The sequence below is a fragment of the Podospora pseudocomata genome (assembly GCF_035222375.1).
Source record: "Podospora pseudocomata strain CBS 415.72m chromosome 1 map unlocalized CBS415.72m_1, whole genome shotgun sequence".
Taxonomy (NCBI): domain Eukaryota; kingdom Fungi; phylum Ascomycota; class Sordariomycetes; order Sordariales; family Podosporaceae; genus Podospora; species Podospora pseudocomata.
This window is the reverse complement of record NW_026946363.1, coordinates 6,793,482-6,808,011: the sequence shown is the minus strand read 5'-3', so window position 1 is coordinate 6,808,011 and position 14,530 is coordinate 6,793,482. Positions and strand designations below refer to the sequence as shown.

At 50.4% G+C, this 14,530-nt stretch overlaps 3 protein-coding genes across 3 annotated transcripts; 1 reads left to right on the top strand and 2 right to left on the bottom strand.

Moving 5' to 3' along the window:
• Window positions 1–412: 412 nt before the first annotated feature.
• On the bottom strand, window positions 413–4,479 carry AOX1 (Alternative oxidase, mitochondrial precursor). The gene is made up of 9 exons (XM_062886617.1): window positions 3,608–4,479; window positions 3,161–3,386; window positions 2,805–3,098; window positions 2,585–2,743; window positions 2,274–2,532; window positions 1,969–2,215; window positions 1,788–1,900; window positions 1,591–1,725; window positions 413–1,535 (listed from the first exon to the last, which is right to left on the bottom strand). Exons 1-9 carry the CDS (start codon window positions 3,679–3,681, stop codon window positions 1,030–1,032), a joined length of 2,013 nt encoding a protein of 670 aa, XP_062749739.1. The 5' UTR covers window positions 3,682–4,479; the 3' UTR covers window positions 413–1,029.
• A 2,204-nt stretch (window positions 4,480–6,683) lies between these two features.
• Window positions 6,684–8,632, bottom strand: QC762_121960 (uncharacterized protein). Its single transcript, XM_062886616.1, has 3 exons — window positions 8,378–8,632; window positions 7,805–8,324; window positions 6,684–7,740 (listed from the first exon to the last, which is right to left on the bottom strand). The coding sequence occupies exons 1-3, from the start codon at window positions 8,490–8,492 to the stop codon at window positions 6,765–6,767; spliced, it is 1,611 nt and encodes a 536-aa protein (XP_062749738.1). The 5' UTR covers window positions 8,493–8,632; the 3' UTR covers window positions 6,684–6,764.
• A 65-nt stretch (window positions 8,633–8,697) lies between these two features.
• On the top strand, window positions 8,698–10,577 carry RCO1_1 (transcriptional regulatory protein rco1). The gene is made up of 3 exons (XM_062886615.1): window positions 8,698–9,072; window positions 9,124–9,762; window positions 9,824–10,577. Exons 1-3 carry the CDS (start codon window positions 8,749–8,751, stop codon window positions 10,472–10,474), a joined length of 1,614 nt encoding a protein of 537 aa, XP_062749737.1. The 5' UTR covers window positions 8,698–8,748; the 3' UTR covers window positions 10,475–10,577.
• Window positions 10,578–14,530: the final 3,953 nt, after the last annotated feature.

Genomic DNA, 14,530 nt, shown 5'->3' with positions numbered 1-14,530 from the left:
CTTGATGAAAGTGACTTGGGCTGCGCGGGATTGACTCAGGGACGAACTCAACCTGATCCTGAACACGCACGTACTGCATCTGTTCGTCTGTAAAGAGCACGAGGTAAGGGCACTCATTCCTCACAGCTGGTGATGATATTGTTTCGGTACTGGAGTCATCGCCAGTTCGGCGGGTAGCTGTCACAAATCTTCAAGTACCTAGGAAAAAAACATTTAGGAGCAAGCCTCGCAGTACTTGGGGAGCCTGCTCGGGGAAAGGTTCTTTGGTATTTGTTGATTGATTGACTTGATGTGTTGTGAGATTATGTGTCGAAACATAATCGACTGGGCTCTTATTATAATCTAGATGCATTGCCAGATACTCAATATGTGTTGCAAGCTAGGTAATCAATGTGCATTGGAATATGGTCAATAGGCCTCGTTAAATAGTAATCAGGCCTTTTAGGATAGTCAACAGGTCTTTTAAGATAGTAAGCGGCCCTCTTGAGATAGTTAATAGGCCCTTTAGGATATCAACAGGCCTCTTAAGATGGTTGATAGGTCTTGGAGTTGCATTTGAGGGCTTGTTTTCTGGTCTTTTCGGCATATTAAATGCCATTTTCTGCCGCTGAGTGGTTTATCATGTCACGTATTCCTGGCTATCGAGTGTCTAATGAGAAGGACAGGTCCATAAACGCACGTGTGTGTGGTTGCCATTGACCCCTACGGTACTGAGGACGGCCGGGGTGCTAAAAATATCCCGTAACCATTCAGGTATTGATTCAAGTAGGTTTGATATCCATAAAACAAGTAGAAACTCATACCCAAGCTTCCCACGAAGACCTTCAAAAGAATACGTAACTCAAAGGAGTGTCCCCAGTGTCCGAGTTGTGTTGCCCCTATCAAGCCCCTGGATTGGATCCACTTTTCTTGAGATTCATGTCTGGGCCCCTTCTTCCACCTCCCTCCCCCCTTTCCGCTCCATTGCTTTCCAGCTTGCGTCCTGTTGCCTGTGACGCTTTTCTGAAGAGGCCTGTGCACGAGCCTCGCTCAAAGTCGACTGGCAAGCCGGTTCTCGCCCGGTGCATGATAATCCGGCACCTTCATCTCCAGAGCCTCACCAGAGTATCCGAGATCCTCTGCCACGAGAGCCGCCGCTTTCTCTCCAATTGTAAGGGCCACTGTGAAGGTATTCGCTCCCACGTTGTCTGGTGCGATGGAAAGGTCTGCTACTTTGAGGCCCTTGACACCGTGGACGTTGAGGCGTTCATCGAGGACGCCATGCTTCACGATGCTGTTCCCTTCCCTGGGAGCCATGGAGCACGTGCCCAGGCAGTGCCAGGTGGTCTCCACGTGGCGCTTGACCCATTCTTCGATGGCTTGGATGTCCTTTTTGGTATACTTGAGCTCCCTTCTCTTGTCCTTGCGGTTGCTGGAGACGATGCGTTTGATGTTCTCCGGTGTGAGCTTGTCTTCGGGCTCTGGGAGCGGGACGCTCCAGCTGCCGTGTTGGATACCGGCAGTGATGTTGCCAGGAAGCGCGTAAGCGTTTGTGTCTGGTCATCGGGTGTCAGCTTCTTTGCCTGGGATGGTTCAAGGTTTTGGACTCACCGGCCAAGTTGAGGTCATGAGCGCGAGCTTCCGAGTCGTAGTCAAAGACAGGATGCATACTCTGGCACTCGCCTGCATAGGCATCCATACGTCTGGCGGTCTCGCGAGACTTTATGTAGCCCCAGACCATAGGTACTATTCCATGGCGGTCACGTTAGCACATCCGTCTTCAGATGGAGCTGGAGATTCGGACTTGCCCATATCGCGAGGGTCACTCATGAATCCGGCATCAAAGTCTGGGACGGCGTACGGATCGGGAGACGTGATGTGAGTCTTTCCACGACTGAAGGGATACTCAAGGAAGTGGAACCTAAAAGGTATGCATGTTAGACTGGACTCATGAGGCTGTGTGATTCCGAGAGTGAAATGGTCACCGACATTGTGAAATAATTCCCAGGAGGCACCAGCATGTGGTCGCCAAACCAGCCAGCGATGACCGAATAGTGCATGACGGGCTTGTCGGGTTTGTTCTTGAAGTACGACTCCCAGCCCTCCTTGAAGTTTGGTGTTGGCCACGACTCAAACTCCTTCAATTCCTCAAGCGTGGGCCTGATCTTCACCCCTGCCTCGATGCCATTGGTTGCCAAGGGACCGGTTCCCTTGAGGTTCCATTCCTCAAAGACACCTGGATTTTATGTCAGCCGGGTCATCACTGAGCATCGACGTCTCGGGAACAAGCGTACGCTTCTGAGTAGCAGGATCACCACGGGCAAAATCATCAAAACTCTCCACTCCGGGTTTGGCTCGATAGAGACTGAAGGTCAAGTAATGATCTTGGAAATTAAGACCAACACCAGGAAGATCGACAATCGGCTTGACGCCGGCGGCGCGGAGCTTGGCAGGGTCGCCAATACCGGAGCGCTGGAGGATCAAGGGTGAACTCATGGTTCCGCCTGACACCACGATCTGCTTACGCGCCTTGAAGATACGAGTGCCTGGGCTCTGCTCGGGGGGTTAGCTTCGGAACTGGTCGATGACCGCTTGAAGTACTCACGTTGCCCAACGGCTTGGTCGGAACAGTCTGAACTGCCACAGCCCTCCCGTTCTCGATGATGACCTTGTCAACCTTGGTATTGCAAGCAAGGTACAGGTTCGAGTGGACGGCACGGGTGGCGTGGATGTAGGCGTGGGCGGCATCACTACGACGGCCGGTCTGCAAGGATCCCCATGTCAGTCATAAACAGTTGGGGCCACGACGCTGACACCAGACTTACATCACGATTGATCCACTTGAGCCACTGTTCAGCGCCATGACCAGTCTTCAGGTCTTGAAGATCATCAACGATTGGGATACCTTGAGACTCCGCAGCGCGAAGAAAGTCGTCCTTGATCGGATACTGGTAGTTTCCAAAAGAGACCTTGATTGGTCCCTCAAAGCCGTGTGTCTCACGATTGTGGGAGGCGCGCTGGTAGGTCTCGAACTTCTTCATGAAAGGGAGGAGTTCCTCGGCTGACCATCCTTTGGCTTGAAAGTCATCATAGTCGGAGGCAGATGCTCTCGTGTACATCTAAGGTAGGTACACAGCGTCAGCGAAGCACACCCATCATGGAGTTGGATAGACTATCGTACCATAAAGTTGATAGAGCTGCCGCCTCCAAGTATATTTGCTGCCGGAACGATGGCACCTCTACCAGAGAGTGATGGTGAAGGGTTAGACTCATAGAAAGTAGCCGTTTTGGAGTCCAACTTCATGTTCCGCGGGAAGATTCCTGGCCTGAACACCCAGGGATTGTTGAGGTTGTTTTCCCCTGCCTCGATCAGCAACACCTTGAGATTGTGGTCGAGATTCGCCAATCTAGACAACAGTATTAGTTATCGGCAGACAGTGTAACCAAAAGTAAAGGGAGCGGGAGCATCTCAGCAAACGAAACGATCATGTAGAGACATATACCACCCGGCCTACCCTGTGGGTAGGATGTTCTTTTGGTTCCACAGAAGAGACAGAATCAAACGAAGAAATAAAGAGGACAAAAAAAGAAAACGGCAAAAAGAAGCACGAGAAAGAAAAGGACTTGCCTTCCCGCCACAACACATCCCGTCGAGCCCCCTCCGCACACAATAATGTCAAACTCCTCAGGTAGAGGCGACATGTTGGCGTTTCCAGTATCAAGTCGAGGATGATCTTGGTCCCAGTCCCGGAAGACTGCTCGACGAACTCTTCATGAAAAGCACAAACTGGAGGGAAAACCACCGTCTCTTTATGTTCCCGTGAAGCAGAACTAGTGCTTTGGTACCTGCCGAACGACCCCCGCCTTTTATGACCCCTTTGGCAATCAAGACGCCTGGGGATTGCATTTTCCCCTCTCCTCAATACCTGGCTGACACGCCCAAACTTCCCATCCTGCAACTACAAGTGGTCAATGCCTCAGGACCGAGGGTACATCGACCTGCATGATCCTTGCTCCAGGCCGAGTCCTGCTGATACTAAAGTTGCTTGGATGCATATTTGGGTTTGGGAACCCCTCACCCAGGTGGCGATGATAGTCGGACGATAGGCGAGACACTTGGATCAAACGCACAGGAAGAAGGTCAATGGGTGCTCAAAGATAGCTGAAGAGCATTAAAATAGTCCATATGCCTTTGAAGATACTTCGCACGCCTGAACTATTATCTCGAGGTCTTTGTAGATGGTCAAGAGGCGTAGTTACGATCTTTTAACGCCCTGATTTTTTGTTTCCCTCTTGATTATTTTGTTTATGAAGAGAGTTCAGGGTGCTTTTGCAGGATGAGAGAGGGTTGAAGTCCAAGACGATGCTGCATGTTGGAGACGATCGGTGAAATGTGATTGGAGCCCGCGCCTTTCAAGTTGCATAGTCAAGTTGCTATCTTGGACGGGTGATAAAGCCTGGAAGACAGGCTGTACAACCATCTCGCACTCAGAGTTTCCGAACGTGTATTAGTACTACGGTAGGCATGCCTTTCACTCAACCAGCAGCTGTGGTCGGCCACCCAGGAGACCAGAACTCGCTTATTTTGGTGGTTTTGACTGCATCAAGGGCATCCCACCTGCAGATAAATCATAACAGGACGTTATCAGAAGCTGTGAAACGTGTCGGGACACACAACTGGACACCGGGATCTCCTACCAGTTCGAGATGTCATGGGATGGCCGACGAGCCCTGCAGCGTCCGTCTCTTGACCGGTCATCTTTATCCGATCTATTGCACACGGTTTGTAATTGACTGGAGTCGGACACGACGCTGGTTCAGTCATCAAACCTGGCCCTGTCTGTTCACCGTTCAAGACGTTGATCAAGGTGACGTTGACCTTCTCCACATTCCCCGGACTTTTAGCGCCAACTTGACCTACATTAGCGTAATCCTTAGCTCCAGACGCCACTAGATCACTGCTCCACACTGGGTTGGGGTTCCTTGAGAACGGGGTGGCGTCAGGACCGCCCTGAGCTTGAAGGGGACGTGGAGCGGGCAAGCAATTAGGAAGCTGCATCTAAATATCCCCGTTGTTGCACAGCATGCACGCTGGGGACTGAAAAGTGGGCACCGCAGTTGGCAAACCAGCGCCTTCAGAGACTGTCAATGACCGGTTAAAGACAACCAAATAACTATGTAATGCCTTGAAACGCGCATGCCAATCGATTTTCTTACAATAACCTTGACTCTAGCAGACGATATGCTGTCTGGTGCGTGCGGGGGGACTTCAATGAAAGTATCTGGGCGGGGTAAACTCGACGAACCATCAACGAGGCGTGATTATCAGCGAGTTGATCCAAGAATAAGGTACCTAATACATCTCAAGCTACGGACGTACTTAGGTACCGTTGCCCAGCCATCTAGGGAAGGTCACATGCCAACGTTTGACTACACTCCGTCTTATATCCACAGAGCCAAGCTCAGGTAGCCAGCAAAGAGCTCTGCTGGATTGGAGGAACAGTCCACGCGTTCGTATCGATGATGATAGCTTTGTCACCTGGCACTTCGACAGGATGCAAAGCCACTGGACACCGCCCATGCTGTGCATGAAGGAGGGGTAAATGAACGGCTTGGCCTGCCGAAATCATCATCATTTACCCTCACATGGTCTTGAACCCGAGAACCGGCAAATGATGGACAACCTTGTCCAACTTTTCCAGACACCTACACAGCAGTCACTGGCTGTCCAAGTCTGGTATTGACTGCAGCTTCCCCTCACACTCCTCTCTGTCTCTTTCCACCAATCCACACGAGATGGTGCCCGCAAATGTCAACCAAAACCCATTGACGAATCAGACCTTCCGATTCATCCACACAACTACTTAAAACCGAGAAATCTCCGTCAAGACAGCTAGCTTTTGATACTACCATGGAGTGTGTCTCCAAAATCAATAGTCTCGCAGGTCTTGCTCAAAGCAGAAGGCCTCTTATTACACAGCTGAGACCACCCTCTTGAATTTAGCCATGTCTGGTTCTCATTGAATCCTTCAACTGGCCCCAAACTACACATGATAAGCGTACAGAACTGGCTTATGCTTCGAACGGACACAAACAGTGGATAGAATAACCGCAAGCGAAAATGCACATCACGGCGCGAATCTCGAGAAAAGAAGGAGAGAAATTGGTCCCGTAGCCAAGCAGCCACCAGCCGGAGCGAGGAAAAGGATGTGGGCTTGGAAGAAGCCTGGGTCAGTGAGTGGGCCCACACAACACACACTTCCAAGCTCACAGACTGACCGAGGCTCCCACGGACTACCTATCTTGGCATGCTAAAAGTAAGGTATTTTCTGCTCTATTAAAGCGAGTAAAATAAGTATAGGTAAGGAATAAATATATAAAATACTTTGCAATATATTTTATAGAAAATTCTATTCTGCTAATACTTAGTTTTATACTATTTAAGGTTAAGACCGGAAAGCTGGGTCGACCACTATATATTATGAGCTTATTTGTCCCGTTGTTAAATCGATAACTTAGCTAAGTAAGGGTTCGACGTTCTGAATATTCTATGGTATTTACAGGTGGTCCAGAAGATAGCCTGAACCAGGCTTAAACTAGGTACTCAATAAGCAGTATCTCATCGCCAAAGCGCCGATCCCAGTACGCAACAACAAGGCATCACACAAATCAAACAAGTCAAATTTGAGGGCCTATTTGGTTTCATTTGATTTGAATTGAGTAAGTGTGCCAAATGCTGAGAAATGCTATTACCACCTAGGTATTTGATAGAGTTCACAAGACATCTACATATTCTGTCCCGTCACCCAGATTCCTGACTTTCCCGGCGAAAGTACTCCGTTTGGATCAAACGTATCCTTGAGTGTCTGGACAAACTTCCCAAAAGCGAAGTCATTGAAATCGAGCTTCGAGGCGACTGTGTCCATATACCCCACGTGAGTTCTATACTCCATGAACCTCCGCTCTCCCGCGTCGTGCAGCAACTGTTTGTACAGCTCATGCAGCCTCTGCTCCTCACCCATCGTGTAAATTACCAGATCAATAGCAATGACATATCGAGGGTAGACATGAAAGTCGGCAAAGAAGTCAAACTTGGCGTCCGCGGTCCTCTTCTTGGCCGCGAGGTACCAATCGTACAGCTCCCTGCCCGAAGGCGGTATCACCGGGCTGAAACAGATATGCCCACCGCCCCGTTCACCTCTCGAGTCAACAATCCCCAAAGGTTCCACGGTTGGGATACCGCTGTGAGGAACCACCTCGGTCTTGATATCCTCCGCGGCCGAGATGGCAGCACCAGGCAATCCGGCCCATTCGCGATATTTAAACTGCACACCGGGGACGGCTTGTCTGAAGGCACGCTCTACTGTTGCTTTGAGCGCGGAAAGCATTTCCACTGAGCCGTAGAGCGAGAAATACGCCCGCCAGAAACCCCACCTCTCCTCAATCCGAATCTTCTCGAGGAGGTCGTAGGGCACGCACGAGTCTGCCTTCATGTAGGGACCAATCTGACTGAGGACTTCGGGCTTCTCAGAGGTGAGGGCGATGCGGAAGATGTTGGCTATGGAGGGACTGTTGAGAATGATGGAGCGTCGCATGAGATCGGAGAGGGTGCCGACCAAGGGGATGAGGTCTGACTCGAGCGGTACATCGACTTCGACAGTGGCGTAGGCTTCGGGGGCAGGGGTGATGTGGATTCCGATCTTGGTAACAATTCCGAGGTTTGACTGATAGAACAAGCCGTCCAGACTGGGGCCGAAGCCGCTGTGAGGAGTCGTGTCAGTATCGTTGATGGCGAAGAGGACAGCGAGGCAATGTAAAGACTTACCCTTTGTACAGCGCCCACGTGGCGTTATCGGACATCGCTCCAGAGCCAGTGCGAAGGAGAGTCCCATCTGGCAACACAACCTCCATGCCACACTGAGACTGTGAATGCTCGCCATTGGGCGTGTAGCCAAATCCTCGGTCGAGGGTGTTGCCCACGACGGAGCCCCAGCCGATCGCAGGAACCGAAGGCCAAAGCTTCAGTCCCCTCCTCTGGATCTCTTCATAGAGGTCGAAAAATGATACTCCAGGCTCCACGATGGCATAGCCATACTCCTCATTGATTTCGATAATCTGGGTCATGCGATGCAGGTCCAGCACCACGGTCCCTTTGACGACGGGTCCAGTACCACCGTAGCCAAGGTTCTTGCCTCTTGATACTGTCCAAAGATAGACCTGGTGCTTGTTGGCGAGCTTGACAATTTCCTGAACTTCCTGGACGGTTTCGGGTCGCACAGCACCCGCTGGAAGATTTGTGTCGGCTTTTGAGAATGCATCGCCGTATGTGGTTTGCCCCAGAGCTCCTGTTCTTCTTGTCAGTATGGAAGATGTCGTCTCGCTAGGGAAGTTGCCACACCTGTCAAGGCACCACTTGAGTGATCTCGTGAGACATTGTCCTCACCGATAAGAAGGGCAAGTTCATCAAAAAAGGCTTTCAGCGTGGCAGGCGTCAAAGAAATTGTTGGCGGCATGACGGCGGTGGAGGGGAAAATGAGTAAGACAGATTCCGGAACGACATGATGAGCGAAGATTTCCGCGGTATCGCGACCATTTCTTTTGTACTTGATATTTGGTTCGTCTGCATAATCACAGCACAGTTTGTTGGTCTGAGGTGTGTTTGATCGGGGAACATCGGGGCAAGCTCCACCCATTTTGAGCCCCAGATTCCAGGGAAACCCACTTTCTCCAGGTTGCCAAGATCTGCTAGCACCCCCCCGACACATCAGAATGCATAAAATCCGGGAAAGAACCGGGGAACGGGGAGCAAGCCTTCATGTCTCCCCGGATCGGGGTAACGTCCAAGACGGGAGAGTATTTAGATCTCCTACGATGACCTCTTCCACCTCGCCTCAGACAACCGTAGTCATGGCAGCACAAGCACCAACTCACTTTCCCGATCGCCCTCAGTTCTCTGGGTTTATGAAGCCATGCCGCCTTGAAGGCGAGGTTTCACACCTGGAGGTCCATGGGGCAATTCCAGATGACATTGACGGTACGTTTTACCGTGTCATGCCAGATCCCCAGCTGCCTCCTTTCATCCAAGATGACCCAGTAAGTGCTCCATATTTTGCCCGAGGTCAAGAAGCTCATCATCCGCCATAGTGGTTCAACGGAGATGGCTCCATCAGCGCTTTCCGGATCAACGACGGCAAAGTCTCTTTCAAGCAAAAATATGTCCAGACTGAGAAGCTGAAACGAGAACGCGAGGCCAAGCGGGCCCTGTTGGGAAAGTACCGCAACAAGTACACCGATGCGGTCGAGTTCAAAGTCCGCACCACAGCCAACACCAACGTCATCCACTTCAACGGCAAGCTGCTCGCCCTCAAGGAAGACGCCCCGCCGTACGCATTGGACCCAGAAACCCTCGAGACCTTGGGCCTGCACACTTTTGATGGGCAGCTTCCCAGTTTGACGTTCACAGCCCATCCCAAGTTCGACCCCAAGACGGGCGAGATGATTTGCTTTGGGTATGAGGCCAAAGGAGATGGGACGCCTGATGTGTGCTATTACCGAGTAGCTCCTGATGGCAAGTTCCTCGAGGTGGTGTGGCTCGTTGCGCCAGTTGTGGGAATGATTCACGACTTTGCTGTGACTGAAAACTTTGTGCTCTTCCCCATCATGCCGCAGGTTTGTGATCTCGAGAGGCTGAAGCAGGGGGGCGAGCACTGGCAGTGGAGCCCCGAGACACCGTTTTATGTCGGCGTTTTGCCTCGAACAGGCGCGAAGCCGGAAGATGTTAAGGTGAGCGACTTTGGCAAACATCTTCTCCAAAGTTATGGGACGTCGCTAATATCCATGTCAGTGGTTTCAATACCGCAACTCATTCCCCGGCCACGTTAGCAACGCCTTCGAGGACTCATCGGGCAATCTCATCATGGACATTGCGCTCAGTGACAAGAACGTCTTCTTTTGGTGGCCGGATGCCCAGGGGAATGCCCCGGAGCCAAGTTCAATTGTCTCCCAGTTGAAGCGTTTTGTGATTGATCCAAAGTCTTCAAACCTCCATCTTGCCGACCCAGAGGTGCTTCAAGAGGACAACTCGGAGTTTTACCGAATCGACGACCGATTTGCCACTCAACCATACAGGCACTGCTTCTACGACATGTTGAATCCGGCGTTGGGGACCGACTTCCCAGGGATTGCCCACCAGCTCGGCGGGGGATACCCTCTGTATAACTCGCTGGGACATCTTGACCTCCAAACTCGTAAGGTGGAAGTGTATTTCCCTGGACGAACACACATGGTTCAGGAGCCAGTATTCATTCCCCGTCGGGGGTCTGGTGAGGAAGGAGATGGGTATTTGCTTGCGCTTGTAAACAACTACGCCACGATGTCGAGTGAGCTACACTTGCTTGACACGAAGAACTTTACCAAAGCGCAAGCTGTCATCTTGTTGCCCGTGCGGTTGAGGCAAGGGTTGCATGGGAACTGGGTAGACAATGATAAACCATGATGTGGAAACATGATGCTTTTTAGCCTATAAAGTGCCTAGGTAGTAGAAGAGATTCGCGAATCCTGTATAGAATGTTCTGGATACAAAGATTGATACTCAAAAATAAGTTAAGACATAACTGCTTCTATAACTGCATGTGATTCAAGATAATGCTACTATGCCGCGGATAAGGTAAAAGATATTCAACAGGCATCAAATAATAGTCAACAGGCCTCAAGTGATAAACTATCCGGCCTCAAGTGATAAACTATCCGGCCTCATAATATAATCAACAAGTCTTGAAAAAGCAATTAAGAGGCTGTAAAAAGCAACCACCAGGGCGTAAAAGCAGTCACTAGGCCCTGAAAGATAGTCAGGATGCCTTGAGAAGTCATCAGATCTCATTAAGAGGCCTTGCAACATATTAAAAAGCATCCTGAGCTACGTTATATGCTCATTGGTACCAGCTACTTTGTCTGAGATGTGCTGGGCTGGATGGAGGTGCAGTGTGGCTCGGAAAACATTACCCCTGAATGCCCCACTTTTACCTCTGACCTCGAGATCCAGAAGGCAGCAAGACTGCCACATCGACGCATGTCTAGAGCATGGGCTTGCTCGAGTTGGGCCATTGATATTTCGAAGTTATCTTAGATAGGTCTGTTAGAGAAACAACGACTAGAGATCATGGTTGGAGAGAAAGCCAGTGGAGCAGGGATGCCTTCTGTTGAGCCGATGGAGCTTGCAGTCAAAGTACCCCGCAACATCAAACCCCACGGGGAAAGCTTGTTTACATCTCCTCTTTCTCATTACTCATTTTGATCCTGTCCTTCTGATTGGATCAAGAACCTTTCCTCACCTCGTCGCCCACAGCATCATGGCCAACAATGGCCTCACGCAGCCACCCTGGTTGTTCACTACCCCAGTCAGTAATCTCAATGTCACGGATGAAGCAGAACAGTCAGCCCAGCCCAAAATACGAAAACGCACCAGAATCTCAGTTGCCTACAAGACATGCAGAACTCGCAAGTCTAGATGCGACGGTCGCCTTCCTTGCTCCACCTGTCGTGATGTGGGCTTGGTCTGCGAGTACGACGACCCTTCTTACAAGCCCGCTCAGGACAAAGATGTCAGCCAGCTAGAAGAGAGGCTCCGTGTATTGGAGCAACAGCTTGCTGCACTGCAGGAGAAGGGCAGACAGAACGAAACATTGCAGGCGACATCTCCCTCCGCGAGTAGACTGGACGATCGAAGTCTTAATGCGATGCGAGCACACCGGGGACGAGTCTTATCGAAGATGAGGGTGACGTTGTGGACGGAATGGGGGCTGTGTCACTTCGGGAAGATTCAGCGGAACAGGAGTACATTGGTAAGAATAACCATAAAGGGTCCTGTTCTCGGCCATGGTGATTGGGCATTTCCTACCAGGACCGTCTTCAAATGTTGCGTTTCTCCGCTTCATCATGCGTGCGCTAGGAGGGCCCACCAAGTTTCGGGACAGTTCCTCGGGCCACCAAGCTAGGCGAACCCGTTCAGGCACATTCGTATCAAGTCGGCCGATCATGAGAGGAAATAACACTTTGCAGAAGAGGGCTGTGGATGTCTATGTCCTCCCAGCTCTGGAACAGTCTGAGCAGCTCCTACATCTCTACTTCAACACCGTCAATCTAATGCTGCCGTGTATTCACGAAGATAGATTTCGTTCGATGTGGTTTATTGCCAAATCAGAGAGCCCAGAAAAGCTGTCAAAACCCTAGCTTGGGATTATCAATATGGTTTTCGCACTAGCTTCCAATGTGGTCGGTGTCAGATCACCACCCCAAGATCGAGCTGCACTGTCAGACATGTGCTTTCAGCGAGCACTAGAGTTGGTAAACCATACATGCTGGGTAATCCCTCTCTGGAATTAGGTACGGTTTCTTTCGCCCATATCTTCAACGCGGAGAGCCTACTTACACATTGCGTAGTCCAATTGTTTCTGTTGATGGTGATCTATCTCGAAGGCACCAGTTACTCCTCTCTTGCATGGACATTCCACAGCCTGTCCGTCAAGGGCTCGTATCAACTGGGACTCCACGTCACGGGATGTCAACGTCTTTCTCCGTTGGACGCTGAGATTCGAAGAAGGCAATGGTATTGGTGTGTCATGAATGACTGGTACGTGACTCAGGCAATGTAAGTCTTTTTTCTCAGTGAGCTAACATCGTGGCAGTTGGCTGAGCGTCACATAGGGCCGGCCGCCGCTCATACTACTGGCACATGTCAATCCCAAACCGGGAGCCCGAATTGCATTCAGCAACGTCTCCAGCAGTGTGATAAGATCAAGTATAGCATACATTGACTCTTTAATGCGAGAGATCTTTCCTTCCTTGAGCTTTAGTACTTCTCTGTTAACATTAGAGCCAGGTCAGTAACACATCTGATGGGTGACATCCTTGAGCGCCTTTACGACAATAATCTTGGCTCAAACCCGAATCCAGAACCAAGCCAAATTCCTGAGCAAACGACAAAAGTTTGCTTTGGATTGGCTCAATGGCAAGATACGCTCCCTTCCAACCTCAAGATCATGACCTGTCACGATACAATCGACGCTGTTGCTCCACTGATGTTGAAGAGCACGCGTCTCAGGGTTCTTCTCTCTCTCCGTTACCTCGGGATACGTATACTAGCGATGAGACCCGTCATCAACCTGTTCCTTGATACAACAGGCTCGGAGTCATCTTCACACGAGCACACTTCCCGGTGGCTTCACAGCTGTGGAGCAACAATTCTTTCTGATCTGGTCAAGGCAGCAGGAGATGTGCTCCACATCAGCAAAGAGCTCCTCAAGGCATCCGAAACCACGAATCAGATTCTCCTCGGGGCCTGGTTGTCACAGCTAACCCAACGGCAGGCCGCGCAGTATATGGGGCGCAGGACGTCCCCAGCTAATCATTAGGAAAGTCAGGAGACAGCCAATTGGGGCTGGCCAGAAGTGCTATGACGCCAAGACCCACGAGCACTCTGCAGGATGCAAGATGCTCGGGGTGATCGAACGCATAGCACGACGAGCACTCTGCAGGATGCAATGTGCTAGGAGTGATCGGGGCCATAGCAGGATGAGCACTTCACGGTCCCAAGGTCTATATATACGGAGGAACTGGCTGGTGTAGATAGACAGTTCCGCAGTATGCAACTCACACTTGTAATCACGGTATCTTGTGTTTACATTGAGACATCCTGTTGTGCACTGTCTAGCTGCACCGAACCAATTGTCAGAAGTTACCTTCAACCCGTATCCCTTTCAGAGGTTCTGTACAGGGGTTCGTCACAAGTGGTTCCTGTACGGGGGTATTACGCTTGGGGCGTAACAACGCCTTTAACTTATCCGTAATAGAGTTAAAGTAAATATATAACGTATAACGAACCCCTATCCAAAACCTTTAAAAAGAATACTAGTTAAAGGTACTTCTGAACAATCCTAGTTCGGTGTAGCTAAATGGTATATAATAAGATATCTTAATGTAAATATAAAATACCGTAACGTGGTTTATAAGCGAAAGCGCCACGCAATTGATCCACACGTAACATCTCCCTTCTTCATCCTCCTTCTCTACAACTAAACATGCCTCAAAAAAACGATGAAAGTAGCATAATCTTGGCCCTCGAAGCGATGAAGAATGACCCGAAACTAAGCCTAAGAGCTGCAGCAAAGATCTATTCTGTCGATCATCGGAAGCTGGGTCGCCGCAAGTAGGGTCAGCCATCACGACGCGATATTTCAGCCAACTCGCGGAAGCTGACTACTCTAGAAGAGTCTGTTATTATTCAATATATTATCGACCTAGATTTGAAAGGATTTCCTCCTCCCTTGTCTGGTGTGGAAGATATGGCCAACCGATTGCTTGCCGAACGCGATGCGGGACGCGTCGGCGCGCTCTGGGCGCACAACTTTGTTAAACGGCAACCAGAACTCACTACGCGTTTTAATCGGAAGTACGACTACCAAAGGGCCCTATGCGAAGATCCAGAGGTTATTGGCGGCTGGTTTACACTTGTACGGAACACAATTGCGAAGTATGGTATTCTGGAGGTGGACAT